Source organism: Trichoderma breve, chromosome 2, assembly GCF_028502605.1.
Source record: "Trichoderma breve strain T069 chromosome 2, whole genome shotgun sequence".
Classification (NCBI taxonomy): domain Eukaryota; kingdom Fungi; phylum Ascomycota; class Sordariomycetes; order Hypocreales; family Hypocreaceae; genus Trichoderma; species Trichoderma breve.
Window position 1 is genome coordinate 6999296 of NC_079233.1, and position 13147 is coordinate 7012442.

A 13147-nucleotide genomic window follows, 5' to 3' on the forward strand; every position below is an offset into this window, starting at 1 on the left:
AGACATATTACATATTACACAAACCGCTTTTTCTTCATTATTGGCCGAATTGGAAATTGCTGAGAGATCGCCACCAGTGTTGCTGGCCTGGATTGTGCGTCTGAGGGCGCAATGCTCCTGGCCGCTTGTCATCACGGTAGCGACGTCAAGACAACTGTATGATTTGTATAGACAGCGGCATGATAGATAGTGTGATGAAAGAGTCGTTTCCGCAACGACAATGTTAGCAAATTAATATTTACGAGTAACACCAGATCTTCTACTAGCTTTATATGTTGAGATACGCGCTAACACTCGATGCAAGCCCAAGAGAAATTGTTCCGGTCCCATTTATTCTTGTTATGCGTATCGTTGCTACGCTCACATCTAATCCAACAACTTCCCATACGGACCGTCCTATTGGCCCACCAAGTGTACATATCTAAGAACAATAATAATGCCCAATTCTCTTTTAGGGAGATACGGCAACAGATACACACTATATCTGACTGAAAAGGGAAGATAGACCAGATAGCACCTCTGGCCCATGCACGCATAATACAGGGTGCTGTTGTATCAATCACGGCGGCGACCATGTCGATGTTCTCTTCGCTCGTATCGCCTATACGTCTCTTTAGTAAACCGTCGTATCATCCTAAGGTGAGATGCGAGTCGACAAGATGAGAAAGGGGTCACTTCTCATAACTAGAGAGCAGAAATCGGGATATCAAGGAGATGATGCAAAACGACGTACTTGTAGGCATGTTCGAGCATATTCGCGCCGATAGCACCCGCTGCCGCACCACCAATGGCGCCAAGCAACCCACCACCAGATTTCTTGGCCGCAAAAGCTCCGATGCCACCACCAACGACAGTAGCGCCAAGACCTCGCTCGCCATTGGCCTCCTCGGAACCTGGAGCCGTGCCAAGAGGGAATTGCTGCGTGAATGGAACGTTGTGATCCCTATTTTGGTCGTATTGGGGCTGGCCATTTAGATTGGCGGGTGGACAATTGTTAGCATCGTAGCCCTGGAAAGGCGGAGCTTGGCTCAGCTGCTATTGAGTGGTGGTTGATAAAACATTTCAAATAAGTGTCATAATCACACATTGGAACACAAACCTGCTGAGGAGTGCTACCTTGCTGTGGGTAGTTTCCATTCATGTTATATTGCTGTTGACCATAGTACTGAGGTGGTTGCGACGTATTACCATCGCTGCTAGGGGCGCTGTTGTAGTATTCTTGTGCTGACATGATGATACTGGGATAGGCCCGGGTGCAAGGGACAGAAATCAGTCGAATGACCTGACCGAAAGAAGTAAAATGATTTGAAAAAAAAAAACGACTTGATGGGAGGGGAGGGAAAGAGAGAAAGAAAGGAATTCATTAACTACAGGTGACTTTATTTATATTTTTCTATTTGTTCTATCAGAACGATCGCTTGTCTGTAGTATAATGCGTCGCTGCTGGTCGTTCTCGTTCTCGTTTGGGTGGAGGAGTCTGAGATTGGTTGCCTGATGGGATCTGACAGGCAAGCGACCAATGATTCAAACAGATCTAAGATGGTCATCGTTATGTAGCGGCGTTGAAACCGATACGTATTAAGCTACACTGTCGATCGCACCTTTTTATGCATTAGTAGTTTGATCAATTACCCTTTTCATCGCGCAAATCAAAATGCCGCTTTGACAAGCATGCTAAGCGAATAGTTTGGTTAATAATCTCGCATCATTTTTTAAATAAAGCCCTCCTCAGTTCTCATGTTTGCTGGAAGTCATTTCCCATTGTCATCCTAGTTGTTCACAATGCACCGTTCATTGTCGTATACGATATGAAACTCCTCGTTGCATTGTAACAGTTTAACTGTGCTGCAATATTGTCTGTGTCACACACAAACCAGGGGAAAAGAAAAATGCCGTTCACAGACACTGCAATAGGGTAAGCAGTATACAGACTTCCCTGCTACACGGCACGATACAGGTCATGTCTAATCACGCAATGCCAGCTAATATTACAGCCTGCGCTCAAAGTGCCATTGGGAGGTCCTCATATCATACAAGTCTTGTTGATATCAACTTTCGGTTAGCTCATTTGCCTTCAAATACCTATGCACTCCACGAAGTACCCAGTGAGGGAAAGCGCTGGGCCACGTGTATTTCCCAATCCATCCTATCTACATCTCATTAGCCTACTTAGGCTATGAGATAGATGTCGCATTCTATTATTCCTTCACGGCATGGAATATTCGGCCTATCTCGGGAGCAATTAGTTAACTACTAGCAAATTATTGGCATGTATTCCTCAAGATCAATCCGAAATGGGTAGGATACGGCAATATGAACCTGCCGTTTTAAGAAGCTGCGACGCATATAAGTAGAAGGCCAAACATGGGTATTAAACATTAAAGGTAGACTTTTTCCACCAATACCACCAACAGAAAATGGAGCGACTATAACATAGAAGGCAAGAAATGCGAGACGTATTCTAAAGCACGGACAAGTCAATTAGGAATACTATAAATATGCATATATTAATTAGGCATTTAGAGTTAAAGCATTAATTGTTCAATGAAAGTTACGGTATGGAAAGCTGAACTTACTCACTTACTCTAGCGTCCGTATTCCAATCCGACACAGCTACCTAATCACCGTGAGAACATAAGAATAGTACAATTGTATTTTATTAACAATTCCATGTCGTTCCCTTATTCATCGCCTGTTATCGCCTGTTATCACCTGTTTACGGATGTTTTAGAATCCATTGGTGGTAAATTGATCCTGACATCACTTGCTTCAATAAACCGTTTTTGGTAGCTAGCACTAAACAAGAAGCTGGAACGTGAGAATATTGTCAATTCTCTCCATTCGGTTATTCCTTGCTGGAAGCCAAGAAATGCTGCAGGAAAACATACCACTTATCTCGGGAATATTATTTCATCGGCCGTCTATATATTGATGCTCCGTCTATATATTGATGTCCATCTCCCGACATCATTATTGTTCAGTCCATCTTCACTCTATAGGCCTCTGAATCACTCGATTATACTACCAAGCCAAAATCCTTACACGACACAGCCTCACCCATGAGTCTTATCAAATCGCTCGCCGTCGCTCTCGCGGCCTTGCCCCTCGGCTTCGCAACGCAAACTTTCCAGAATAGCGGCACCAAAGCTGGATTCGACTATGTCCTCACAGAGAACAAGGGCCAAGTCCTTGAGGTGTCTGACATCACATACAAAGGCTCCTCGGCTCTCCTGATGCAACAAACCTTTACACCAGGCTACACAGGCCGATATCACTCTGAGGTTTATCACAACCAGGGATATAAGCGTGGTGATGAGCTGTTCTACGGCTTCATGTTCCGATTATCTTCAGCTTGGGAGTTTGATCAGCAATCATACAACATTGCTCAGTTCATTGCTGATCGACCTGGCGCTGGCTGTGAAGACGATGATTGGATGCCCTCATCGCTCATTTGGATCGAGGGCAACCAGCTCAACTCTCGAATTGTCAGCGGCAACTACAAACAGCCAGATTGCAGCCGCAGTTTCACCGGCACGGGAAATATTGCGACAGTATCCGCCGGCGTGTGGCACAAGGTCATCATCCAAGCCAAGTGGGCTAGCGACAGCTCAGGTTACTACAAGATGTGGTTCGATGGCAATAAGGTCTACGAGCACTACAATATTGCTACAACCACAAATGACGACTACGAGTTTGCATTCCGTGTCGGCCTTTACGCCAACGGCTGGCACGACAACAACCACCAGATGGTTGGTAACCAGGGATTCCGCCAAATCTGGTATGACGAGGTTGCTGTTGGCACCACTTTTAAGGATGTGGACCCCGATCAGTACGAGTAAGAGAATGATTACTCGGGTCTGGGGGTCATCAACAGGCGACAGAGGGTGACATTTATGAAGCCTCTTCTTTTTAGTTGCTAATGGTTTCCACAACGTCAATGTCTTCCATTCTAAGTATAATCATTTTTGATAGTTTCCATAGGCTTGACACTATGGATTTAGTACATACAAGTCAATTCATAAATATCTTACATATAGTGCACTTTTCACGATGAATGATGATATTATGTCATGCCCTGTAGAGATCATATTTCCATGGCATTTGCATAAGAATGCAGCTTGATAGCCTTGTATCCCAACTTATACTTTCCGAATTTGTTTAAGCGGCAAGAGATCGCCGGTGCTTACGGAGGTGATGGGACTCCTCATGTTGGATATTTAACTTGTGAAGCACCTTAAGTAGGTAGGAACTGCTTACTTCAAACGACTGTCTCCAGATTATAAGATGACCCAGATTTTGAAGAAAACCCGGTACCAAAAGAGTCTCTTAGAGCAATTTTATAGTAGTTATTGTAAAGTGGCGGTAAATATACATATGTAAAGAGACACTCATGAGCCACAGAGAGTAGCTCATGATGCTGTGCCTATGCAGGCACTACTGTGAGCGCTAGCAGTTGATCATCCCGCGTTTACTCCATACTTGGTAGGCAAAAAGATAGAAATCTGGAACCTATTTACCTCAGATCATGCAAGAAAAACATGTCTTTCGGTATATTCCCACTTTCTCATCTGCTGTAAATAATAATCTCCGTTGGACTTTCACAGTAATAAATCCACTATAAAATCAGGGCCTTGGCCGTAGAAGTGATAGTCACGTAACCCCCATCTCATCTGGTGGGAAAACTGGGCCTACCCCAGGAAATTGTTTCTGCCCACTAAGGTAAGTGCCACAGCACGTGCTTCATGGCCTTATCTCATTCAGCCTCACGCCTCATCTTATGGATGATAACAATGGTTCATATCGAAAGGGATTGCCGGTAAAAGGCCTCATACGTGGTTGACACATGAATGTCATTCTATAATGGACTCAATCACCATCGTTGAAGATGACGCAGCACGAATACGGTCGCGCTCTGGTTTGTATCCCGCCTCACAGTGCACCAATCATCCAACGTAGTCAAGAGATATGCCTAACAGCCGCCCCCAGGATGCCACACATGCCGTTTACGAAAAGTACGATGCAAAGCCCGTTCTGGATCTTTGGAGGATGCTCGGAAACACGCTTTCGCGTGCTCTAATTGCAACCGGCTAGGGCTTAGCTGCCGGTGGCAGCCTCCGGCTCCGGGAGAGAGGTTCTCTCCTCCGCCAAAGAGGAGACATATGATCGGACGGCGTGTCTCGCGTCGTGCAGAAGAAGACAAGCCTTGTTCGCCATCTCTATCTACACAATTCCTGAAAGATGCTGCTTCCCCCCATACTGTGGAAAACGATGATAGTCTCTCTGTCTTCAAAGAGCAAACAGACCAGACTGGAACTCCTCTGTCAGACCAGAGCATTAATGCCTCGAGCCAGCCACAGAGTGACCCCTTTGAGCTACTTGCTGGCACTCAGTTTTATTTCGACAACGATCTGGATTACAAATCTCTGGAACTAGATCTCTCCGGTGAAGGTCTGGATCTCATTCCCTTGCCAGCTGTTCCTCCCTCTGTGTTGCATAGGTCAAACGATTCGCAACCATTCATCATGAATGATGCGTTTTCTTTAGAGGGAATTGGCAATGACGTTTGGCAATCTGGAGAACTACCAACAGATTCAGAAGAGCCAATGCTCCATGCTGCAAAGATCAGAGGCCCCTCGGTGAACGAAGATAACAGGCAGTTGATCCAGCATTACTTGGAGGTCATGAAAGGATATGCAAAAGTGGACGATCGTTCCAAAGACACAAATAACCTCTTCATATCGGCCTTTTCAAAATCTTTATCCTTTCCACCATTATTTTATGCCATTTTGTCATTCTCAGCTTCTCATCTCTCTATGGAGACTCCTACCTACTGCGACCAAGCAAAGGTTTACGACCGTCTAGCACAAGAGTCGTTCAACCAGTTCAGACACGATGAGAGTAGCACTATGGACGGGTTGCTCTCAGCTCTTTTTGTCAGAGTCAAACAAATACATGTGACAGCAGGCAGTATCGACACTTTTTTCGAGCTCATTACCGCTGCCATTGACATTGTTCGCACCGAAGAAGTTGAAAAGGCGCTTGCAGATTCATCTAGTCTAATCAGACGTATTGTCATACGCCTTGCTATCCTGGATGCGCGAGCATCCCACTACGGGCTAGGTGGCGGGCAGCTCGTCCAGCATCTCCAGAATATCCCCACAGCATCCTCTATTTTTGGAGGAGAGATTGGACAAACTGCAATAGTCGGTGATGTGAGCAGCCTCCTTCGAGCCGATTCTTTCCGCATGCATGTCGCAAAGCTTGATATGAGGATACAAGAACAGCTCAGAAATGAGTTTGCATCTCTTACTCCAGTACGAACAGAAGAGATCAGATCATTATACAAGTCTATCCAGCATCAGGCCGATCTATGGGAAGCAGAAATCGTAGAGGATAGCAAAGAAGACGATATGGAAGACGTAGTTGAGGAGGAACAGCTCAGCTCTGCCACATATGGTCGATTCACCGTCTTATCAGCTCTACACTCGGCTCTGCTATATCTCTATACGGTATACGTGAGTACTTTCCCTTTTGCCTTGTGAGTGCGAGAGTAAGGTTAACATCATCTAGCCGCTGCCATCGTTTGATCCCGAAGCCTCCGTTTCTAGGATACTTCACTACCATCTTAGGATACGATACGATCCGTCGAGAAGTAATTCTCCTTCTTCGATACTGCCATCTTCGTTGTTCCTTGCCGGGATTTGTACCAGTGACTCGATTCGCCGAGATTGGGTGATTGAACGTTTTCGGCAGGGTGAAGCTTGGGGTGTCTATATTCGAAAAGCAAGAGAACTTCTTCAAGCAATTGTTAAGGTACGCAAAAAGGGAGGCAATGCTGATGTTCGCAGCGTGATGGACCAAGTAACTGGGAGGTTTATCATTTGACCTAATGGTTAGGTATATTTCATTTGGCCACGTAATACAATAATATGCCTCATTTGTCGGCCACTTTGCAAGAAATGTACTAGCTGAAAAGTACTACAGCACTGCTCACTATTAGAGGTAGCCTTCGAAAAGCTCAAGGCTGCACCATTTCTCAAATAATCGAAGGGGCAGGCCTCATTCTTCCTGCGCCCTCTTCATTTCATCCATAGAAGGAGTTATGTAGACTATGTCGATAAGTTGAAGGCGAATAAACTTCATATATGACAGAAACATCCTCATATAATGGCTCTAGCAGTAAATTTCTATCTGCCGGACGTATTGTTTCATCAGTCCAGTTTATATGAGTGAAAACTAACAAGGTCAGTCTCCAACGGGTAATACTAAAAAGACTTCGCGCAATTTCCAAACGACAGACGCAGTCGATAGTAGTAGGTTCATACCCACTCAATCATAAGATACTATGAACTCAAGGTTGAACCCCGCGCTGCTAGTTGACACCTTGTGGCGACAAGAGTATAACATTTCACCGCGTAAACAACGAGCTGCGTTTCACCTTGACCGAAATACAGATCAAATTTTTATATGCACAAATAAATTTCACTGTCTTCCTCCACATGGCTCAGAAGCTATCTCAACGGGTACAGATTGACAGCATTACAACGTGTACCTGAATGTCTGCCACCGCTCAAAGTCTGTCTTGTCGCTGAAGTCTGTTCTGAGGACCTCATCCGTGCCACCTCCTTCTCTGGCCAGCTTCTGATCTCGTCGGTTATTTTCATGTCTGTACCAGAGGTACTGTAAAATCGGGATAATGATCATCAAAGCATAACAGCCCACTATTTACAAAGATTAGAAAAAGGTTTAGACGCCATATTTGTGGAAGATAACATACTGAGCATTCTGAAGGCCAAGTCATATACCGGTGCCTGACTATCAAGGAAGAATTCTAAAATGCATGTAAGACACTGATCATATTCATTGTACCTCTGGAGTACTTACGAGGACCTGCAATGAGTCCCGCAGCCCATCCTGCGAAGATGATACCAGACGCAGTCGACTTCTTCGTGTTTCCCGCATAGTTGGAGGCCATTAATCCGGTGCTGAGCGTAAAAGACATTGTGTGCCTGTTTCAACGTTATTTTATGTAACTGTGTATCACGCGACGTGATACTGACGTGAAAGTAAGATAATATCCTGCAAGACGGCCAGCTCGGTTGCTTTCGGGGAGCGAATGAAGCAGATAAGCGCCGATTAAGGGTGGTATGGACGCTACGATGGAAAGTAGAAGCCGAATATTGTTTCGATGAGATGCTATATAGGAGAAACCGAGGAATGTACTAAGCTGAATTACTGCAGCCGGACACGCGGAAATAACCGTCGTTTGCAAAGCTGTAAAGCCAAAGCCTTGGACAATCTGGCTCGAAAACTACGATAATTATTAGTGTCAAATAGCTCAAATATTTGAAGGGAGATGCTTACTTGACTAGCAAATGTTGAAGGCATCGTGTTGCCACTGTACGGAGAATCGTCAGCACAGTCTCTGAAGCACGATAGCACGATACATGTAGCTTACACTGCGGTTACAAAGAAGAAGATGGTTTGAGGGTCTCTCAACGCTTCCCAGAACTGAGACCACTTCCAATGATTATCAGTGGAGACAGTCTGGTTCTCTCTCACTCTGTCCCTTGCGACCTCTCTCTCGCGAGGGGTGAGCCATCTCGCATTGGAGTAGTTGTCGGGCATAAGATATGCAAGAATAAGCGCAAATACAAAACTGAAAGATCCAAAGAAGAGGAAGAAGATCTTCCATGTGGCAATCGACGAGTCGTGAACTAAGAACAATTAGTAACGGATGCACAGACGAGGACTGAAAGGGTAGGTAGCCTACTTGAGCCAAGGCCGTATGAGAGAATACCACCGAAGAAATTTCCAATCTATATCGTATAAGTTTCAATTATTTGGCATGATGAGAGACATTTCGGTTGATATGCATACCGGAGTGCCACCAAGCCAGAAGGCAGTCCTGAACGCTTGTTCAGGTCGAGTCCACCAGTTACTCGTGACAATGACGAAGACTGGCCCTATGACGCTTTCCACTAGTCCAAGAAAGAAACGTGCGGCCGCGATACCGGCGAAATTGAAGCATAGAGCTACAGATTTTAGCCCTTGCAAATGCCAAAATTACAGTCGGGACTTACGTGTAAGTAACACTATGCTTGACCATGCGAGCACTGCTGCGGTAATGAGCTTCCCAGTATGTTGCGGCCATTGGTGAACAAGCTTGGCCCACGCAATCGATCCGATCATATAACCGATATAAAAGATGCTATGGGTTATTAGCCTTTCGTTAAAAAAACAAGATGTCGGGATGATTTACCTTCCCAACCAACTGTATTGCGACCCATGGAGGTGGAGTGCCTGTTTCAAGCCAAAGATTGAACTATAGTTGATGAGAGTCTTGTCCAAAAACTGTATGTATATAATTAGCAAGAATCAGTGAGAATCGTGTAGGAATTACCAACAGAGAAAATATAACAGCCACATAGAAGAGGCAAGATGATGAAGTCTATCTTTCTCTTGACGCGAGCTGCTTCTTCTTTAGTGAAGAAAATCTCCTCGGACTCACTGGCCAATTTTATATCCACATCTTGGCCTGAAGTAACCTTTTCAATATGATTAGGTGGCACACGGTCTTGCTCTTTGTCCATGTTTCCAGACTCGATCGAATGTACTGTGTTGGAGATCTCTCCTGTCGTAGTCATGATGAATAACGTAGGGAAGGCTCCCACTGAGTGAGTCTAGTTTGAAACGTATGCGATTTATAGGCCAATGAGATGACCGTATAAAGGATGCATATTATAACATTCTCTCATTCCATTTGGAACCCATCAACGCCATTACTGCCTTTAAGTTGAAAACGATATGCTACCGTTGATGGCGAGTCTAGAGCCGACAGTATCGGCTCTTAGGCCCACGTGATCTTGTCGGCTGTTTCATTGTCGCCAAGAAGCGACAGAATCGGTATCTGAGGTCATGTGATCTTGTCGGCTGCGAATGTCGTGTAAGTCAAGGGAGATAAACAGGCCGTGATCTCTGTGAACGCCGCATAGACTGTTCCGAGCAATATCTCATCGGTAAGAGGATCTAGAGATTACCGCATCTTTCCTACTATCAATTCAGAATGGCAATCGGCAAAGCGCAGCCCGCAGAAGAGCGTGTTTCTGAACCGCAAATTACACATCTTCCCGAAGTAGAAGACTCTAAGCCTGTGATTCTCGAGCCTTATCATGTCGATCTGCTTCCCGAATATGGCTACGTCAGTCGGGAGTATCTTATAAGTGGCGTGGCTGCTGGCGAATCTTATTGCACGCGTCTCCTCCTACGATGCCCCGCAGATTCGAATCAATTCAGTGGATTAGTTGTGGAAGAGCCATCACATCTGTGGGGAGGGACAAGCATCTGGCGCCATATAAATCGATGGTTGATGAGAAAAGGTGAGATCTTGCTTCATGCTACACTTTGGGAGACATCTAACAGAGAATTTGAACAGGCCATGCATGGCTAGAAGTTGATTCGCAGTCTCCTTCGGCGATTGGGAAAATCAAGGACCTCGATCCTCAACGATATAAAAATATGCATTTCATTCCTGGTCCCCTTGCAGACGAGTTTATGGAGAATATACCATTCCTGACAAATGTCACACGGAAGATGTTGGAGCAATCATACGTTGACTTTAAGGAGAAGTGGTGGCCCGCGACAACTCAATCTCCGGAGATTCTCGCAGCAGCTTCCTACGCGCTCCGCTCAGGAAAGTTAGGGATCACCGCCACCAGAGTAGTTCTGACAGGTCTCTCCCAAACAGGAGGAGTTACTCGGCGCTTCATTACACACTCATCCCATCTCAGGCTGCCTGACGGCGGTCTACCATTTGAAGCGTATATCCCCTGTCAGTCTGGCGGAGCAGCCCTTCCAGACGTCCCAGGTGCCAAGATCATTGAACTTCTTGGCGAGTCAGAATTCCAGTCAGTTCGACTGCCGTGTGGCGTTAGCGGCCAGATACTCGGTGTTTCCCATCGACGCGCTGACAGTGATTCCTTCCGGCTCTACGAGATAGCAGGCATGGCTCATCGCGAATCACGGTATCCTTCGGACATTGATGTCAAGAGATGGTCAGTCGCAGAGCTCAATGGGGCGAAATGGAGTACCTTTGCCAATTCCTTCATTTACCACGCTGTGTTTGATGCTATGGATCGCTGGACGAGCAATGATGAATTTGGCCCTCCTTGTAGCTCCACCATGCAAACGATTGGCTTGAGTGATGAGATTGTTCGAGATGAACATGGTAATGCGGTGGGAGGAGTAAGGACACTGCATACGGATGTGCCGTTGTCTCGAATTGTTGCAGCCACTCCTAAGGGCCGGCCAAACTGGTACTGTGGTAGGTTATCGTCTTGAGTTTTATGTGTGCTTATAGGTGACTAATTACTCTACGATAGGTTCTGAGTGGGCATTTGAGCCCGAGCTCTTACGGCGATTGTACGGCACGGTGGCCAACTATCGTCATCTTGCCGGGCTGGCTATTAGCAAGCAAATACGGGCTGGATTTCTACTCCCAGAGGATGCCGAAGTACTCCGGCGCGAAACTGTAGAAAGCGTCAGCTTTTAATATTTGTGTTCCTATCTCGATTCATATCTCCCTTTGCGCCCCTCAACCACAGCATCTAGAGTCTACTGCATACTCCCGATGTATCTATTGGAGAACGGTGCTGCAGGCGATACTCTTCGTTGTCGTCTCGTAGTTAAAGTCCTTTCTATCCTGCCACGATAAATTGATAAGTGCGTTTTAGGGATGTTGATTTGTGGTCGATACTGTTTGAAGGGTGGTTGGACACGCTTTAGAGATCCTCATTGTACTAGGAAGTTAAAGTAGATAGAATCTTTACATAATAACGTAAGCGCAAAATAATCAGGGATAAGAAATACATCAACATTTAGGAATTGTTGAATTCTCTTTTTGGAACCATTCACAGTCATACAAGGATGAGTTTTTATAAGAAGCATTCTTTTTATATATAACCAATGTCTATCTATGTACGAATCAAGGTAGGTATGTACATATATATATATACCAAAAAATATGTGGCGGACGAAGCAAAAAACATATCGACATTAAAAGAAAAGGGGAAAAGACACATCATTTCCCATGAAGTCATGCTCATTCGTTTAGAACAGAACGACACCGCAGCTGCTGGGGTTGCTGTCGCAAGTGCAGGCGCTGGGAGCGTTGACCCAACCAGTCAGACGGTTGGCAATGTCACTGGCATAGCAGTGAGTGGCAATGTTGCTCTGGAGGTCTCCAGTGGAGGAGATGGAGCCCGAGTTGTAGATACGGGCGGCCTTGTAGAAGGCAGAGACGTCGTTGGCGCCAGACTCGTTGATGCAGTTGGCAAGGCCATCACCATCGTTGGTTCCAGCAGTTCCCTCGCTGATCATCTGGTAGATGGTAGCAGAAGGGCACGGGTTCTGCACATCACCATTTTCGTTACAGGTCGCCGCACCGTTATGGTCCTGCATGAGGCCGCTAGAGTAAAGCTGGTCAGTATAAGAGTCAATGGTGTTGAGGGGGGAGACCCTCGGAGGGTTGGTAGGTGACTTACGGGTTGCGGACACCAAAGTTGGTGGTCTGAACACGAACGCAGCCGCCAGACTCCTGCATGATAACAGCCAGGATGAAGCGGTGGTCGACTCCGGTCGCAGCGCTTGCCTGCTGAATACCATCCCAGATAGCTCCAACCTCGGGGCCGGAGTCGTTGGCCTGGCCGGCGATGTTGGCGCAGGAGGAGAACATGGTGTCCTTGTAGTTGTTGAACATGTTCTCGAAGGAGACCCAGCGGCTCTGGTCAGGCCAGCCGGCGCCGGTGCTGCCGTCTCCGAGGTAGAGGGTGTAGGAGTCAACACCATCGCCCACACCGTCAGTGATGTTGGTGTTGTCGAAACGGGCAACGGAGTTGTTGACAGTCTCGCCGGTAGCGCGCTTGGAGGTGTCCTTGTCCTTGGCAGCGACGGCAGAGGGAGCAGCGGAAGTCTTGGAAGTGCTGCCCTTGGTGGTGCGGGAAGGCATGTAGTTACCGCCGTTGACCTTCTTGTGAGGGTAGGCGTGCTTGGGCACAGGGTGGCGAACACCATCGGTGGCAGTAGGAGGATAAGGCACAGCCATGGCAGCGCCGATGAGGAGAGAAGCAACGATAGCCTTGTTAACCAT

General features: G+C 46.4%; 6 protein-coding genes across 6 annotated transcripts; 3 read left to right on the top strand and 3 right to left on the bottom strand.

The window, feature by feature from the left end:
- Positions 1–684: 684 nt before the first annotated feature.
- T069G_04375 (uncharacterized protein) lies at positions 685–1231 on the bottom strand (the record flags this gene model as incomplete). The annotated part of the gene is made up of 2 exons (XM_056171585.1): positions 685–1008; positions 1100–1231. 2 exons carry the CDS (start codon positions 1229–1231, stop codon positions 685–687), a joined length of 456 nt encoding a protein of 151 aa, XP_056032477.1.
- A 1828-nt stretch (positions 1232–3059) lies between these two features.
- T069G_04376 (polysaccharide lyase domain-containing protein) lies at positions 3060–3839 on the top strand (the record flags this gene model as incomplete). Its single annotated transcript, XM_056171586.1, has 1 exon — positions 3060–3839. One exon carries the CDS (start codon positions 3060–3062, stop codon positions 3837–3839), a length of 780 nt encoding a protein of 259 aa, XP_056032478.1.
- Positions 3840–5159: 1320 nt separating this feature from the next.
- T069G_04377 (uncharacterized protein) lies at positions 5160–6885 on the top strand (the record flags this gene model as incomplete). Its single annotated transcript, XM_056171587.1, has 2 exons — positions 5160–6515; positions 6571–6885. The coding sequence occupies 2 exons, from the start codon at positions 5160–5162 to the stop codon at positions 6883–6885; spliced, it is 1671 nt and encodes a 556-aa protein (XP_056032479.1).
- Positions 6886–7539: 654 nt separating this feature from the next.
- T069G_04378 (major facilitator superfamily domain-containing protein) lies at positions 7540–9647 on the bottom strand (the record flags this gene model as incomplete). Its single annotated transcript, XM_056171588.1, has 11 exons — positions 7540–7721; positions 7778–7831; positions 7885–8009; positions 8061–8311; positions 8365–8398; positions 8459–8717; positions 8774–8819; positions 8881–9035; positions 9084–9211; positions 9263–9354; positions 9408–9647. 11 exons carry the CDS (start codon positions 9645–9647, stop codon positions 7540–7542), a joined length of 1566 nt encoding a protein of 521 aa, XP_056032480.1.
- Positions 9648–10066: 419 nt separating this feature from the next.
- Positions 10067–11551, top strand: T069G_04379 (uncharacterized protein; the record flags this gene model as incomplete). Its single annotated transcript, XM_056171589.1, has 3 exons — positions 10067–10379; positions 10436–11323; positions 11382–11551. The coding sequence occupies 3 exons, from the start codon at positions 10067–10069 to the stop codon at positions 11549–11551; spliced, it is 1371 nt and encodes a 456-aa protein (XP_056032481.1).
- A 557-nt stretch (positions 11552–12108) lies between these two features.
- Positions 12109–13147, bottom strand: T069G_04380 (uncharacterized protein; the record flags this gene model as incomplete). The annotated part of the gene is made up of 2 exons (XM_056171590.1): positions 12109–12466; positions 12543–13147. The coding sequence occupies 2 exons, from the start codon at positions 13145–13147 to the stop codon at positions 12109–12111; spliced, it is 963 nt and encodes a 320-aa protein (XP_056032482.1).